General features: G+C 42.0%; 1 protein-coding gene across 4 annotated transcripts in view; it reads right to left on the reverse strand.

Moving 5' to 3' along the window:
• KDM7A (lysine demethylase 7A) overlaps nt 1-17,218 on the reverse strand; it is a 107,896-nt gene extending 90,678 nt beyond the window's left edge. The window contains exon 1 of one of the 4 annotated variants that reach the window (XM_090043275.1): nt 17,013-17,218. In XM_090043275.1, the coding sequence (XP_089899401.1) occupies nt 17,013-17,122 (110 nt within the window). In that variant the 5' untranslated portion in view covers nt 17,123-17,218. Of the gene's footprint in view, nt 1-16,163; nt 16,211-16,549; nt 16,640-17,012 lie in introns of those variants that run through there. The other 3 variants (XM_090043276.1, XM_090043277.1, XM_090043279.1) reach the window with 3 other exon arrangements.
• Between the last annotated feature and the right edge of the window lie 1,394 nt (nt 17,219-18,612).

An 18,612-nucleotide genomic window follows, 5' to 3' on the forward strand; every position in this document is an offset into this window, starting at 1 on the left:
CAAATCAGCCACAGACCCAGTGTGCAGGGCTGGTCCAGCACAGGCACCACATGTCCCTGACCAGCCCAGTGCATACCGACTCCAGTTCTCATGCCACATGCAGCCTGAGCCAGATTGGCTTTATACACCATGTGCAGAATGTGGGTCCAAGGCCAAGGGCAGCACATACTGCATGTGGCACACAAACTAGTCCATGATGCGCAGGCAACACTGCAGGCCAGGTGGTAGGGCTCCATGGGACAACCCACAGGCTAGATCTGGATCTTTCATGCTTCTGCTGTACATGATTTGAGCTCTTGTGGAGACGGTTCTGATGTGAAACTCCCCCCACCTGAAATCCAGGTAATTTACACTCTCTCAACTTAAGAAAATACTAACTTTTTTCAAAGGTGTTTCCAAATTCTTTCCCCCATTTTACACTTTATTTATCCATCTCCCCATAGCTTTTTTCTTTAACTAAAACCTGTGAACCTCAAAAAAAAAAAAAAAAATTGTTCTTTGCTTGTTGTCCAGCATTCCAAGCACTTTTCCAGGAGGTATCCTTTTCATAAAATATATAGTCTTCTTAGTCATGAAGAAGTATAAGAATTCCACATTGGTTCTATTTGTCAGCTGCTTTAACTACAAGTAGTCAATGCACTGTAGCACACTGGGTTACAGCAGTGCTAATAACACCAAGGTTGTGAGGCTCACAGCAGCCCCACAGTAGGCTGGTGTAAGGACACTTTCCACCCCTTCTGTTTAAGTTGCATCACTATGCAGGAAGGAATGCAAGGTACATGGGCCTGTGAAGACTGAGTGAATGAAGGAGCCCAAGTCTGTAGGGTTCAATCACTGCCGCACCCCAGGGCATGCTCCATCCCTGCCTGCATGTACCCCCAAAAACCTTTCTAGCTATCCCTGGGGGAACATATACCCCCGGATAAGAACCCCCGACCTAACCATAGGTTACTAGATCCTTTCTTGGATATACTTGCTAGGGCTAGGGACAGAAGTTACACAAACAGATTTAAGTGATCAGAAACTGGTTTAAACCTGTAACAGAACAGAAACTCAGTGCACATAAATCAGTTTCAAAATGGCTGAAACTGGTTTAAAATAAACCTGGTTGAATGTAGTATCAGACTTAACTGATTTAGGGCAAGCCAAGTTATTAAATTTCTGTCCCAGACCCCTTCCTGGTTCAATCAAGATAAAATCAGTCCCCCAGCATGCTTTGCAGCACTGGGCTGGGCTGTGCTATCTGCTCCAGAGAGCAGGGCTAGCTCCATTCCTCAGCTCCCTAGCTGGCACAGTGAGAGTTGGCTCACTGGCCAGCTCACTGCCCCCCCCCCCCCCCCGGCTAGCCCCAGCTGGGGTCTGGGACCAGAGACTGAAGTTAAACTTGCCTTCCCCCGACTATAGAGCTGCCCTGACCTGCTGGCTTACTAGGTGCTGGCTGTGACTGTGGACTACAAATCCCAGAGGCACCTGGAAGCAGGAAGAGGAAGTAACAAGCAACCCTGCAGAGTCCTGCTGCTCTGATTTTGGACTGAAAATCCCAAAGACCTCAGGAGCAGCAGGAAGAATAAGCAAGTACACAGCCCATGCTGTGTTTATAGTTCTTCAGAGAAAGAACTATTCTTGTTCACGCTTTTATGAACTTAATGCCACTACCTTCCTCCTCTGCCCACGCAGAGCATGGGCTGGGGCCTGGCCACACCCCCTCCACTCCAGCAGGGAAGTGGGGGGAGAAGTCTTGGAGGGCTTCTGTCTTTCCTCCCCTTTGGCAGTGGCTGGCAAGTGTGCTCTGCACCCCGCTATTTCTGGCATGAGCCACTGCAGTCATGTGGCTCCATTTCCTGAATCAAAAGCGAGTGTGTGTTCATTTATTGATCAGTTCAATCTGTTCAGTTTAGACTAACCTGCAAAGACTGACTCATTTCAGCCTCACGCTTTTTGACTGTCTATATTTAGCTCTATGCACAGTAAGCTAGGATGCAAAGTTATGGTGCAAGGAGGCAGTGTACACGTACTTAGTACATGGAAGCTTATTTTATTCTACACTAGTAACTTCGTGTAGAGGGGAGAGTAGATTGTACACTGTAAATTCATGTCCTAGCTTACTGAAAACTAAGCATCCTATACAGACTAGCCAAAGGGCTAGGCCTTGTCTACACTCAAGTTTTACTGCTATAATTATACTGCAGTAATTAAATAGTACCATCTCCCTAATGTGCACACAATTACACCAGTATGAAGGTGTTCATATCTGTATGTCTTATTCCACATGTAAACGCACACAATTATATCAACTCAAAACCAAGGGTGAAGGAACAAAGAGGGAAAAGGAAAGAATATAGTGGTAGATGGAAGAGAACAGAACAGAAAACAGGGATAAAGATAAAAAAAAGACAAGCACACTAAAAAGATGCATCTGTTAAGACAAGAGAGATAAGTGGACTGAAGCCAGGAAAAAAATGTAGATTAAATATAAGTAACAGTACACTTAAAAAATGTTAAGGTTGATAACACTATAATTGCAGTTTATAAACGTTTTATTCCTTTAAACTGCAGGGGCACATATGGACTTAATTTAAGCAAGAAGATTTATTCTTCAGATTAGTAGGCAGTGGTGTTAACTTTTCAAGCCCTATTTTACTTTAATATTAAACAGAATATTGCTTCTCATGTTGTAATGAGTCTTGATATTTGAAAATGTATGAGTCATCCCCTGCAGAATTGAGTTTCTATACAGTACCTGCTGCTAGTGTTTCTACTAAACCAGTGTTTTTCAAACTGTTTCACAGAACCCTGGGGTTCTTTGACAGGTCATCAAGGGTTCTTTAAAGAGATCAGGGGTAATGGCAGAGCAGGGCAGGAGGCAGCAAGCCTCCTGGCTCTACATCAGTCTTTAGAATATGAGTAGGTATTCCACTGCAGAAGTGATATAAAGGGGTTCTGTGACTTCAGGAAGTTTGACAGTGACAAGAGAAAAAACTATTTTACTGGATATTTTAGGGCAGAGGTGGCCAGACTACAGCACCTGTATCATAAGTGGCACGGGTAGCTTGTACATGTGGCAGGAGCACGCTCCGGAGGGAACAGGCAGCACAGCAGCAGACAGAGCAGGGACACTGGGCAAGGAGCACAGGCTAGGAAGCAGAAAACAGAGCAGCAGATCAGGCAGAGGGAAGGGAATCAGTGTGTCAGTTAAGGAGGCTGCAGGGATACATTGTGGTATACCTGAAAGAAAGGGATGGCCTCCATTCTTTTAAAGAATAGCAGGGGTCAAACTTACAAGAGGTGCCAATCTGACTACACACCATACCCCTATGGATCTCAGCTACTCAGAGATCCCCATTAAACAACATTGCCTCCAAGAACTTAAGCAGCCTGTTTGTAGATTAGAGATAGCTGAAGAGCTGCTTAGAATCGCATTACTTTCCAAGTCAGAAATGTCAAAGGCACACAGGAAGGTATGAGTGAGACCAAGAGATACTATGTGTCTCTGGCAAGAGGTACTGTAAATAACCGTCCGACTAAACCTTTTTAGGTAGGCCTCTGTCTAAATAATCTGGACAGCCTTGTTGTATTAGGTGCTCCTTCCCAAGTCATTATTTTTTCCCCTCTGTGATGAGGTTGTTTGATGTCTTTTCACAAAGCTAAGAGAAGAACCTTGTGAAACCTTTTCACAAGGTTTCTTCTTCCATCCCCACCAATAAAAGGGCAGGTACACAATTTGGATTATTTAGATCCAATTTTTATTACACCATTATATTTTATAATTATATTTTAATAATTTCAAACAGCTTTTGCTTATAAATTCTTAAATTGTTTAGTCTAGTCCTATCTTATTTTAACAAGTGGCTTCCTCTAAAGTTAATCTGAAATGTATAGCAATGAAAGCACACTACATCTACCACTTTTTGAGGCTGAAAGAAAAACTGTTTAACAGTTATATAAACAACTTTCCATTATACTATTCTTTAATAACCAGAACAACCTGTTAACTACAAACATGCCAACTTTGAGTACTCAGAATAATTCATGTGTTATTTCTGGATGTATTGAATTTTGTCTTTTTCTAGTTTGTACTCCTCCTCTCCCCCCTGACCCAGCAAATACTGGATTCATATTAAGCTTGAATTCAACTGAAAGTGATGTCTGTTTTTATTATAAGGCTTAAAGGCCCTTTTCTATTTTGCAGATGGTAGAGAATGCTTTGTTTTCTCTGCTGACATTGCTACTATATCAAGAGGCTCTCCAAAAAGTTTTCCTCCTGAATAATTAGTGAAAGCTAATAAGTGCTTTGCATGAGAATCTGCTATCCAGAGCCTTAACCATAAGCGTCTCCTAGATACAGCTTTGGAGGTCACTGATCTCACACAGAACTTTAATGAATTCAATGATTCACTGAATACAAGATATGGGATTGTTATCTTATTCAAACCTGGCTTTAATTGTCAACTTTAGAACACAAGTTATCTTTCAGCTAATTTGTTTGTGCTAACAAGGCACTGGGAAAAACACAGATGCTGCATGAGATTTTTTTTTTTTTTTAAATGATGATAATTTGATTTCCCTAGTTTTTCTTCTGGGGGTAGTATGTTTCTTCCACCAATATAATTAATACTACATTAAAAACTTAGAGATTGCCCAAATTAGCCTTCCACATGAATCAGTTTTTACTTTTCTTAACTCGGAACATCCATAGCTGCATATTAAATTATAAAATATTACAGTGCTCAGATTGCATCGTAAGGTATTCAAGAGAATTAGAAAACATGAGAATTGAAGTCGCACATGAACCTTTGCTTGGGTCCCTTATGTGTATGCACGATTCATTCTTTAGTCACTTTTTTTAATCCATACCACTCTTCCTATCTCCAAGCCACATGCTACTTTCACTATAAAGTAGCAAAGGGGTTCATTAATTAACAGCTATTTAATATTTCTGTTTATATGCAGTATACAACCCCAGGTTTTATTTATTAGGCATTACCCAACCCCTTCACTAAATAAAGACCTATTGATTTCCCTTTTTATGGTACTCATAACTACAGTATCTAAATACTTCACAATCATTGCCAGATTTATCTTCACATCACCCCCAAGGTGGTATCAGTCTCAGGATACAAAGGGAAAATAAGATATCAAGTGCCCATTACCTTCATGTTACCAACTTGAGTTGCCTAGGACACAATTTTCCAGAAAACCTGGTATTCTATACAGTATTTTACAAGTCCAAAATACAGCTTCACTTGCAGTTATGCGTGCCCAGCACTTCTCTGAGTCAGAAACCAAGTGATTTAAGCCATGCATCCAAAAGAGAGATTAGGTACACACACAGTGGGCACTTGTGAACATGACAACTTAATGACTTAACAGGCATTACAGAGAACTTGGTGGCAGATAATCGAGTACTGAAGAACTGAATTATCCGTTACTATATCTGTCACAGTATTTAACTACCTAATTTACAAAATCACTCATCCTGTAGTCCCATCTTATTCACCATACTCTAACTCAAAGAATGAAAGGTCACATTCACTTCAGAAAACTGTTGCTGCCTGAGCAATAACTATGATGTGCAATGAAAAAGGCCAGGCTTCTGTTAAAAAAAAAAAAAAATACAGTATGAGACCATCGTATCAAAGACTGGCTTATGACATATATGCACAAGGGACCAAATTAAGGTCACACAAGCAACCTTAATTCAGGCATTTTATAAACTTGAGTGCTTGACTTTACAACCTCAGTGTTTTTAGTTAGTTCTGCAAGTTTCGGGGGGGGGGGCGTGTGCGTGTGTTAAGGGAAACTATTTTAGCAAACAAACCATCACAACTCTTATACACATTAGCAGCAGCACTAGAAGTTATGAATCCAGTGTCGATTTCTCCCACTTCACCTAAGGGAGTAACTGATGTCTTTTAATGGTCTTGCCTTTCAAGAGAACCAGGCAAGGGAAGGGGACAACACATCTTACCACTGGGTTTTGAAGTTAAGTGTTGACAGCAGATAAATGTTTAGACTTAATTCAAATCCTGTTCTAGTTTCTGGAGAAAGCAGGCTTTTTTAGCTTCAAGTCATTCTGTTCCCGTACGCTATCCACCCTCCTTTGTTACTGTCCCCTTCAGTATTTCTCATTCTTTTGCTCTTGTTCTCATCCATACCCAGAGCCTGCCCATCCCCGCCCCCCATCTTCCACTCTGCCTGGGCATCTGCAATGGAAACAGTAAAAGCAGGAAAATATTCCAGATTTCAGTTCTGGAATCCAATATCATACACAAGGAGTAGCTGCAAGGAAAGTTCAGCTCAGATGCTGAATTGCATCTTACATGGGGCTCTCAAAGCAGAGCATAGTCAGTACAGAAATATTAGAATGTTATTGCCAGCCTCTAATAAACATTTTCTGAGCATATTCAAATAATAACAAGTTCTTCTAAACATGGGTGGGTTTTTACAAACAATCCAAGGAAATGTCCTTGCTTTATATATCAAGTCACTGCTCTAAAAACATCAAGATGCTTGAGCTTCTTGGCAAACTGCTGCAGGCATTTTTAAGCCCTGGCAACTTCGTTCTTAGATGTGACCTGGCTATTTAAGTAAGCATTCCCAAAAAGACTTAGCCCAAGGCAGACACCCAATATAAATTTCAGTCCAAACACTTTGGCAGGGTTGTAAGGAAATGAATAAACGGATCTTAATAGAAACTGTTCAGCAGTCTTAACTAGAGGCATCACTGGCTATCTTGTATCACTATAAATAAAGTTCCCCATTTAGCCTTCTGCTTTTGTCTAACAAGTTTCATTTAGCTTTCAGAAATTCAGAGCAAAGGCTGAAACTTAACTTTCCATTATAACTGGTATTCTGACTGATCTCTTCCTAGTTTCACTAAAATTAAATACAAATCTGGTTCACATTGAGAATTTCACTAGGAAGAGAATATTTTTCTATTATGCAAGAATATAAACAAGATAGTTCAGACTATTTTCATTTTTTATTTTAAAAAAATACTGCAATATTCCTCCTCTACAATAACCTGACCCAGAAACTAAAATCTGGATAAAATCCATTAGTCCTAATTATAATCGAGGTCTTTTTCTCCCCTGCAAATTTAACAATTGATACCCATAACTTTAGAAAATCTATAAGGCCTAGTACAGACATTATAGTAACTATAACAATTACTTTCTAGGCGATGAAACATAGTATACCAATTTCTAGACTAGAAAAAGAAGAAAAGCCTAAAGTCTGCAACCCAAGTAATTGAACATGTGACTTTTCAAAAGGCTCCAGATATCAGGCTGCAAAGAGGCATCACACTTATCTCAGGATAAACCATTTTGCCCTAGGGACAAAGTGCAGTCCTATAGCCGTCCATATTCATTGTCCCAAGAAAAATCCTAAAAATTTCCCAGATAAGATGTAGTAACAGTTTATCCCAGGATATTTCAAAGTACAGCTGTATAGTTATCTTGGGCTTGCATCATTGAACCAATGGCAGAAAAGCAGCACTGCATTCAGCCACTCACTATACCCAAATTAGAAGGGCAATAAATGCAAGCACATCTTATCCAGGGACAAAGGTAATGTCTGTTCCTAGCCTCAATAAAGTTTTTCCAAAGTAAACTGTTCACCCCTAAATCAGCCTCATAGATCCAGAAAACCTGAAAAAACCTACAAGCATTACCTGCTGTTGCTTAAAAGCCAACATATAATTGGTTTAGGTTTTATGAGGTCTCAGGAAGTTAACAGGGAATTGGTTACATTGCTCAAATAGGAAAATTTTCTTCACCATTGCAAGTACTAAAAATTTACATACATTAAAATAAAAGCTTAGTTTCTGCAGAATCTGGTTTATTTTGTGGCAAAAAAAATATCAAAGCAGATTAATCGGGACCCTTGTCAGGGGGGAGGAGGGTGGAAACCATGGCATGTGCCAAAACTCTGCACTTCCAGGTCCTATAGTGTATATAATTGCTCAAGGAAAAGAATTTAAGAAAACTGTTTATTCTTGTAACACTCCAGGGGTAGAGAGAATGAGAAAGGAAGGGAAGCACTCACAAGCAGTAGCATGTATAACTTGTTTTTTTCTGATAAGTGAGTAAGAGCAAGAGCAAAAGTAAAATCAAAGACTTGAGTACCGGTACTGAAATTGACTTTAACTATATCAGAATCCAGCCTTCTGATTGTGGATGCAGGTCTCATATAAGTATCCATCACCAAAAAATAAAGCACTAGACTAAAGAATCATATCATTTTATTCAATCAATAGCCTGTGGCAGAATTCTTTTTAAATGTTAAGTAAAATCATTACCATGAGGAGGATGGCAAAGGACTGTTAGTTCTCATCTCTTGCAAGGCTCCCCCATATACCTCTCTTCCAAAAGACAAACAAAATTAGAACACACAGTATTCCTAGCAACTACTTATGCAACAGAGGTCTATATTATAGAAAGCACCTATGGGTTAAACTCTGTAATGGAACGTGTTCTCTAACTTGTGTAGATGTGAGTGGAGTTAAAGGGAAAACCCAAGTCCTCACTTGATCTGGTAATGTTTTTAAATCAGTCTGCCTAGCCTGGCTGTGGAGTACAAGGTAGAAATGGCGGTATCTCCTTCATCCAGCTAAATAAGCTACCCATTTTGGTGACTGCAGCCTGCGTTCTTGCTGCAGAGTGCTGATAACTACAGAATGCCTTCCCACAATCTCCCAGGGGAACTCAGGAGGTCAGACTATTTTGCCTATGTTTAGAGGTAGGAATCAGAACAGCTTATCTTGTTAAGTTAAGGACCTGGTATGTTGCCCCCAAAAAATCTAAGCAATACACAGGTGAGAACAGCAACAGTGAGAAGACCATAAATTTAATACCATTTTGCCACACAGCTGCTCATTACATGGACTAGGTTGGGATTACTTGGACTAGGTTGGGATAATCCATGTATACAGATCCAAATTAATTCTGCAATTATATAATCCCATATACCCTGAAATTAAGTGCCCAAGTCACTTATGTCCTAAATTGTTTACTTAAAATTCTCTCACACAGGAGCTACCCAACTGCTTTCAGCTTTGGCTCCTGTATAAATAAGAAAAAGACATGCTGTGCGACCCCTGGAAAGCTTCTGGTACTGTCACTGTCAAGGCAAACCTTGGAACCGACACCTTTGGTATGCTACAGTTTTACAAGAACTGGGTAGCCCAACAAAGCAATTCTTTTGCCTACTTCTCACTGACCCAATTTTGCCTTAACCTTTAGTCCACTAGAACAACAGCACTACCCCAAAACTATAGATGCAAGAAGGTCAGTTTGAAAAGTGTTAAGAGCTGATTCTAAGGAATGATCCAGATCTATCCCATGTCTAAAAAGGTACTATAAAAGTTTATATTTTCAAATATCACCTTTCTGTGCCCCTACTTTCATTCAGTGAAACTGTCTTTAAGTCAGTCAAATAAAACATTAATGTAAATGGAGGCAACATAATTAAATGTATGATCCAAGTTCAGCAGACTAGTTGCAGTCTGTCAAGCTGACAGTTTCAAATGAAAATAAATAGATTTAATACCGCAACATATTAAAAATTTAAAACTCATTCTCATTGGCTTTTAGAAAAATGAAGAATTTCTGCAGAAGCTTTTTGCATTTGTGACAGACATCAGCATTTATGCCCTACTGAGCAAGAATGAACATTTACAGCAAGAAAGACCAATTTAAAGTCTACTTTACTTAGTGCCAATGTAACGGAGAAAATGGTATTAAATATTAATTCAATTCAAAAAGAACTGACCTGGAAGGATAATTAACCATTTAAATCCCTGTTACCAACATGAAGCAGGCATATGAAGACACTTAAAGCTTCCAAAATTAAATGAATTCTCTATATTCATATGCCAATGTCACAATGCAGAGAGAGAAAAAGACCAATAACTGAGATATGGTTTAGCAAATCTAAACTCACCAAAAGATTTAAGAGTTTAATAGTTCCTACTTGTCACTAACAGGTTAATGGCAATAGTACTGTTGTATCTGCTTACTTGAATTGTCACTAAAGTTCATTAAAAAATTCTGTTTAGGCCCATGCAACAGCAACTTCCAAGCATTTGTACTGCATATATGAAAGTCTTCACAGATTAGTCAAAGCTGTTTAATGCACCAGTCCTTCACTTCAAAAGGAAGTATAAGTAGAGTAGTTTGCTTACTACACTTGGGCAAGTAGTCATATAAAAAAAGAAACAGAGACCTCATATTCTACTGTCTTTCATATAGTGAAAAAAGAATTCTACCCAATAGTCTTTCACTAATACAAAGTGTTAGAAATCACAAAGACCTACAAGCATAATTAACTGGCAGTGAACAAAGCAAACGCTGTACAAAAACGAAACTATAGCAAGACTGTACCCATTTTGCTACTATATGCTAGAAGAGGAAATGCATAACTTAAACATTCAATAGTTGACACTAATTGAAAACAAACAAGTCCTCTGAACCTTTTTTGCACCTGCTGACAGTTAAAAGTCCACATCTTGTAAATCCTACACTTACAAATCTTACACTTTCACTATATGAAAGACAATTAAGTGTTTTCATATGCGCTGTTATCCTGAGCAACAACGGCCCTCTTCCTGCCTGGACTCCAGCTACCTCTATAGTTCACAGATGTAAAAATAATGAATTTGTGATAGTAAGTGACAAGACCCCCACATCTATGACAACAACAAAAGGAACTCTTAATCTAACTGACCCATTTGATGTTTAAATAAAATTACTGCGCATCAAAGAGAGAGAGGGAAGTAAAACAAAGTATTCCAACTTATCTAGATGGCAATGAGGATTATAATAAATTTTAAGTGTATAATCTTGGCCCTGCAACTAATGCACTTACCTAGAACATACACTTAGCCAAACTCAGGGTAGACAGTGCTCATTAACTACAACAATAGCATGCACTAAGCTATTTGCACCTAATTAAAGCTCTTTATTTGTTCCAGTTTCACCAGTTATAGACTTAAAGTATGCCACAAGTTAGACGGTGGTGCCCACTGTTCCTGTACACTTGAACTGTTTATGCACTTAACTTATTATACAGAAAATGAGTTGATTACAAATGAGAGGAAACAAAACAGGACCAGCATTTTGTGATACAGTTAAATGGATTATGCACTTGTCTGCTAGGGACCTCAGCAGTTCAGTGTGTTTCAAGGATGTCCAACTCACAGACAGCATTGTATTCCGATTTAAAAAATAGCAAGTAGAGATGGATTTAAATCCTCAAATTGGACTGCCTAGATCATGTGCGTCCCAAATCCTAGGCACATGCTCTAACCTTTATTGTTAAGGCAAAGGTACCAGACTCACCAGTCACACATGTTTCTACTTTAGAAGCAGAACTTCTGAAGTGATCGAAGGCGCTTAATGTGCAACCTTAGTCAGGTAAATATGCTCCAGAACATGTATACCTCTTTCTGTACTCTATATAAAAGCACATAACCTCAGTCAAACTAGATCACATTTTGGGAGTATCCAAATGTTTCCACTGACTGCATAAGGTGCCCAAATATGGCCAAAGTGCATCACTCTCCTATGCTAGATTTTAGATGCTGAAATGCTAATATGTAGGTCATTCCAATGCAAAACTAGGTCTGGCCCTAAAACAATACATGGACCTGTCATTTTAAACAGACACTTATACCTACCTGCATTCTGATGACTAGTATCCTACACTGGACAGTGAATTCAGGTGAAATAACTATCATAATCCTTGTATGTTCTCTCCTGAACCACAAATAAAAAAACCCCTCATCTTTAAGCTGCTCAAGAGTTATCAAGGTACTTTGAGATTAATGGCCGCAGAAATAAATAAACCTGGTTTTGAGGTTAAGATTGCATTAAAATTAATGGCTCAGAATATATTACTCTCTCTGAAAGCAGATATCATCCATCCTCAGGACTACAAGACAAAGTTACCATTTAATAAAAGTTTTTTGTTTTGTTTTGTTTTTTTTAAAGTTAACGTGAAGCATCTCTATTAATTTGGTCCTTAAACAAACAAAAAAAAAAAACCAAAAAACAAAAAAAAATATATCAATTTAAGGTAACAGAGATAGGCTTCTGCACTTTCAGTAAACAGAATATATTAACCACCTTCCTGTTTCATATAAAATGTTACTAGAGCACCTGGTAAAGACCAGAGATATAATAAAGTGGCAGAATTTTGGAGTGGTAACCTAGATAAATTGCTACATTAGGACCTGTTGAAGGTACTCAAATCTTTTATTTTAAAGCAGTCACTGTTCTGCTTCTACTTGTGAAAACATGAACAACTGAAACAGATATGAATGTTAACATTTAAATTAGAGCCGAAAGAAACAGAAGTCCAGATGTAAGTAGTATTTGGCAAAGGTGAGGGGTTTTTTGGTGAATGTTAAATTCGGTTATGGGGGCTGCATAGTTTTTGCCAAATCCAGGGACCTACACACACCTTTTTAAGCCCTACTCATTTCAAGATGATACTTTCATTTTGAAATTGACCTATACGTTAAAATATGCCCCAAGCCTAACTAAAAGGTTTCACTCAGAGTTAAAAATTAAACTGCATTTATTCAGCCACCAAAACAAACATAAAACAGCTCCTGTTTTGAAGTAATCCAAATTGGTAGTAACCAAGGCTCTTTTTGGATAACTAGACACCACACAATACTATTAGGATCAAAAGCAAAGAGAACACAAGGATTTTCAAAAAAACTGTATCCATTTAGGACAATTTACAACAAGTAATTTTCCTTCTAATACAGCTACTGAAATTTTCCATGAAAACCACTTAGCTCAAAGAACACAGTGTCAGCTTAAGAACACCTTTCCACCTCTTTCTGAATGAAAGATTACTAACTGGTTTTTAGTTTTACTTCACATAGAAGCTAACATACAAATTGTTTCCCATGATCCAGTTTGTGAGACTCACTGTAACTTGAACAGTAAAGTGCAAAAAACAAACAAACCAACAGGGAAAAAAAACTCAGAAGCAGGCACAGTAACTTAAAATCTAGTCATTTGTGACTAAATTGTTTGTGTTCGTTTTATACCCAATACAGTTTCTCAATTATTCAACTGCAAAAAAAACTCAAAGGAAAAAGACCAAAAGGAATATTGCATAATGTAGCCATTTGTTTCTATTGTAGTAGAGATGTATGCGACAATGTAGACAAAAAATGAATTCAGTGTTCCAAGAAATTTATCACCTATACCTCTGAGGTACAAACAGTTACCGTAGTATGCAACCACTGATCCTTCTGGATCACTGTGTTATGTATGAGAGGTCACTAGGACCTTTGACGCGTATGCCTGGCAGGAGTATGGAGGAGTGGAGACTGGCCAGACCTTTTATTCCCTGCTTTACACCATTAAGACGGTATCCAAAGGCCAGACCAAATCTGGACATTCGGTGCCTCAATGGCTATAGTTACACGCATTTCCACGAATCGAACCGGGTCTCCCACATGGCTCACTGAACCACAACAGCAGGTGACCAGATGCTAGAAGAACAAGGGAAGCCTATGCTGTTCATACGCACACAAAGATAGAGCTGTTGTGGCAGGCACCATTGAGAAAACAGGCCAAACCTTAAGGGACAAGGATAGGACTTGAATAGGCCTTGCAGAACTGTGTTTTGAGAAAAGATACTAGTCAGAGGGGACCAGCAGGCATTGGGGGAGTCCCTGTTCCCCCGAGCACTAGCAGAAGTGACTAGAATTAACAGTCACAAGCTGGCAGAGGGTAAATTCAGATTAGACACCAGGAGGCACTACTTCACGGTCAGGGCAGCTAGGATCTGGAACCAACTTCCAAGCAAAGTGGTGCTGGCTCCTACCTTGGGGGTCTTGAAGACAAAGCTAGACAATCACCTTGCTGGGGCTGTCTGACCCCAGTACTCTTTCCTGCGATGGCAGGGGGTCAGACTTGATGATCTGCTCAGGTCCCTTCCGACCCTACTAACTACAAAACTATGTGGAGGAAGATGCTGACACTGCAGATTAAGTTCAAAAAGAAGTTTCAGGCACTCAGCTGCTGCACTAAAAAGTCATAGAAAATAAAAGAAGAGGCAGTTAAGTCAGTGCACCAGGTAGAATGACAAGTAAAAAGACAACATGGGCAAAAAGATAAGGATGAACTACAACTGGTTTGTATGTAAGGGTATGAGAAAAAAGTCAAGGAGCTCAAATACTTGTAGACAGCCACTGAAGAGATTTAACAGCTGGATGTTGTTATAGGAGTAGGTAAAATAGAGGAGTTTCTCTGTTGCATGCCAAATGGAATAAAGGAAGACTATACACCAGAGACACCAAAAAGGAAGTTTTTTAAATGAAAAAGTAGCCAAAAGAAATAAAATGTTACAAAGGTAAACACATTTGTTCGATTCATTTGACCATTTGCCTCAAACCAATTCTTTCGAAAGCACCCAATCAATCAAAATTGGACCCAAACACAGCTTTTTAAAAGTGTAGAAATTTTTTTCAGAAGAAAAGGCTTGTGCAATGTAGAAGTCAAATCTTTAGTGATAGTTTAGACAAGAGAAAGGCTTTTCACCCTCTTTTAACAGACAGTTACTTGGGTCGCTTTGGACCCGCACAGGGAAGGGAGTACAGGTACCCAACACCCACAATAAAGCACTCACATGCCACACTGATGAACACAAGAACCTCAAGATAGACTGCAAAGAGCAGTTTCTGGCTTCACCCAGAGAACATATTAAAGATTAGATTGGGGGGAAGTTTTCCCATGCAGCAATTAAAAACAGCATCTTAAATATAATTAGACCTTTGCACTAGTACAGAAGCTTTAAATCAATGGTTAGACTATTACACAGCACTAAGCATAGAGTTGTACCTTAAAACTACTTGGAGACTCAAATCCAGTGCAAAACACACCAGCTTGCATACTGAGCAGAACATTTTGTTAGGATCTTCATGAACTGCCCACTGGGCTCTGAGTGAAGTTAAGCTGTTGGTTATCACCTATAAAACTTTAAGTGGCCAGACCTCCCAAGAGATTCTCTCTTTCCCCAAGCTATACTAGCACAACTGCAGTCAGCAGAAGCATCCAAGTTGGATCCATTTCCATTAAAAAATAAATAAAGGAGATAACTTTTCTTTGATCTGCTTGCTGCTCACCTTGGTCTGAAATATCACATTTGGGGACCTTCTGGCCATGCAGAAAATATTTTTACAGTGCTTTTAAAGAGAAGGAAAGGGTTTCTACAGATATCTGTCTGGTTGGGTTTCTGCTAAAATATTAAACATTATTGGTTTTTGTTACATGAGAGGATGTGAGGGCACCATGAATACAGACAAACTGCTGTGTATGTTCTTAAATTTAAAGCTGTCAAAGCAATGTAGAGATATTAACTTCACAGCATTCCCACCTTAACGACAGAAAGACAAAGGTACGAAGAGGGCAGAGACAACCAGTTGGCTCAGAGACTGTGGTTCAATGCTCTCAGCCAACACTTCCTTCTTTACAAATTTTCAGAAATAGGTAAATTTAATTCCTTCAGTTCTTGCATGCAATAACTCAAACCTTAAAAGTATACCAGTAACCAATTTAAGGTAAATATTCAGAACCAAGAAATTATAAAGATCTGCAATTTACTGTATACTAGAAAAAAAAAGTTATAATTTATCACTTACACTGTTTGGAAATTTGTAACCGCATTAGTACATACCCCAAACAGCTTGAATTTTAATTTTAGGGGGCATACATTGTGTGACTAAATGACATAAAAGGCTGTCATGCCTCTAGCTTCACTTACAAATCGGGGTTTTTTTGCTATTTTCCCTAATCCACCAGTATCCCAATCAGCCCAGCAAGACAAAGAAACAGTTACTTCATGGGGCCGGTAACTTTTTTTCCCCTGTTAGCAGATTATATGCAAAGAGGAGCGAAAGGTTTTTTTGTCCCTTCATCTTCCATCATAATCCTTTGGCAGCTAACAGTCTCCTGAAACACAACCCAGCTCGGAGAGAACACCTGCCTCCTGCTCCGCCAGGGGGGAAACAACAACAAAGTTGTGCTAAACCACTCCAGTTAAACAGACAACCAAAACTTCATCTTTTTCCCCCCCCACACTTGAAACCTCAAAAGCCTATATTTCAGGGTGCCCCCATCCACCTTTTTCATTCCTACCTGGGAGGTATTTTATGATCTTGGAGATTTTACAACAGCAGTCTCCCTACGCCTGATGAAAAGTGCTCGTGCCTGAGAGCTTCCAGGGAACTTTGCTCCAACCACAGAGATCATATCTACCCAAACAACCTTGCTGGCCATGTGACCATCTCTGCAACCTCCTCTGCCTGAGGAAGGGCACATGTGCCCAAAACCTTCCCAAAAAAGAAACATTTTTTCCTTGCAACTGTTTAGCTTGTCTAGTAAGAGATACTGCCTAAAGCACACTGACTGCTTGTCTTCTTAGGCAACAACCTTTAACACAGACTTAGGGCAAGTCACCAGAATTTTAAAAAAAAATAAAAAAATTAAAAAACAAAAGAAAAAAAATCACAGTGCCAACCAACTTTGTTTGTTTTTCTAGGCAGCCTTTGCCCTGAACAGCTGAGCACAGCCCAAGGGAAGACGGTGCCATTCGCCAGCGTGATAAAACCACACGGCGAAGTGAGAAGATCCATGCCCAGGGCAAGGTGCCACGGCCCCGGGCTCGCAGCACGAGCCGGGCAGGTGGCCGAGGCGCGGAAACGGGACCGGCCCGACCCCCGCACCTGCGAGGGGCCCCGGCCCGGCCCGCCGCCGGCAGGGGGCGCGCGCCTGCTCGCCGGGCTGTTGTTGTCGCTCACGGGGGGATTTAAACGTCCTGCTGTCAATCACCCGAACCCCCCCGCCGCGCCTTTGTCTACGGCCCCCGCCAGGCCCCGCCCGGGGGAGGGGGGGCAACAACTTCTGCCCAACGGCCGCGCGGGGAGGGGGGGCGAAAAGGGGGGGGGGCATTGTTGTGGCGGCCGGCCTGGCGCGGCCCGCACCCACCTGCCGTGGAACCAGTCCTTGCAGATGTCGCACTCGATCATGAAGCGGCTCACGTCGTAGGGCTCCCGGCACACGCAGTACACGGGCGCCGCCGCCGCCGCTCCGGCCATCTTTAAAGAACTCCGGGACTAGCCCGAGCTGCCCCCCCCCCCCGCGCGGCCCCGCCCCGCCCCCGCGCGGCACCAATGGCAGCCGCGCGCGTGCGGAGCCCCCGAGCGCGCGGCTCGGGGAGGCGCCACAGCCGGCGCACAACACTGTCTGGGGGGAAAGCTCCGCCTCCTCCTCCTCCCCCCTGTTCAACCGGCCCCCGCACTGCGCCTGCGCCTCGGGCCCGGCCGCACCGGATTGGAGGCCCCGAGCCTGGAGCACGTGCTGTAAAGCCCCCCCGCCCCCAACAGAACAGGACCGGACGGGAACGGAACGGACAGGCCTAGGCGCTCGGGAGGCGGGGCCAATGGCCCGGCCCGCCCCTTCGCCCAGAGCTGTCACGCGCGGGTGGGCGGGGGGAGGGCGTAAGCGCGGGGTGTTGTGAGGACACAGAAAGCTGGAGCCGGCGGGGCCGCCTTATGTAACCCCGTGGGGGGCCGCCGCCGCCGGCCGGAAACTGCCGACGGCCTCCGGCTGCGCCCGAAGCGCCCCACTTTGTTTTTCACCTCTCGAGGACAGGGCGGCGGGGGCACACACTGGTTGTCAGCCCCCCCCCCCACACACACACACACACGAGGTGGTTGTCAGACATACACATGCATGAGAGGTGGTTGTTCAACACATGCACACGGGAGGTGGTTGTCAGACCCGCGCACAGGACGGGGTTGTCACACACACGGGAGGCGGTTGTCAGACGCACACAGGCACACACACGAGGCGGTTGTCAGCCAGACACCTGGAGTGCAGGATTCCTCCCCCAGCCCTTACACGAGTCCCCTGTTACCCGCGATGCGATTGCCTAGTGATCCTGCAATAAATGTTAGACTGGCCACTTGGGCAAAGTAATTATCATGCCATAAAAAGGACCGGCCGCTCTAAAAAAGCCAACGGGGCTACAAAGTTTGTGCTTGACAGGGTGTAACACCTCTGTCCGTGCTGGTTTCCATCCCACTTTCATATGAATGTGTAGCCCGGCCAGTAGAGGGGCAAGCCTGGCCCTCCTGGGCAGTGAGGCAGAGAGGACAAGGTGGGGAGGAACAAGTGGCCCCTCTTCCTCATCGTGCAATGAACTGCACATCCCTCCATGGGACAAAGGCGCCCAGCGGCTGCATGTAAGCGAAGTGGGGACTCCACAAAAGTTTCTATAAGCACAAATAGCTCATTCTCCATACCCACCCCACCACCCCCAGGGCCATAGTCTAGGGTTAGGGTCCTGAAGGTGTCAAGTGGCATCTCCAAATACACAGCTGTTATTTCACTGTCCTAGTTCAGGACTTTATTTGTGCTTGGGAAGTTACTGCCATCCCATCCTGAAGGGAAGCTTTCAATTAAGCCTGGTGCCATCAGGCCTTTCCATGACATATCCAAAGGAGAAAGAGAGAGATCCTGGTCCCCAGCCTATTCTTCCCCACAGAAAGACCTGCAACTTCTGTGGTCCCTCCTAAGTCACCTC

The sequence above is a fragment of the Crocodylus siamensis genome, chromosome 4 (genome assembly GCF_052110815.1).
Source record: "Crocodylus siamensis isolate JL-2025a chromosome 4, ASM5211081v1, whole genome shotgun sequence".
In the NCBI taxonomy this organism is placed as follows: Eukaryota; Metazoa; Chordata; order Crocodylia; family Crocodylidae; genus Crocodylus; species Crocodylus siamensis.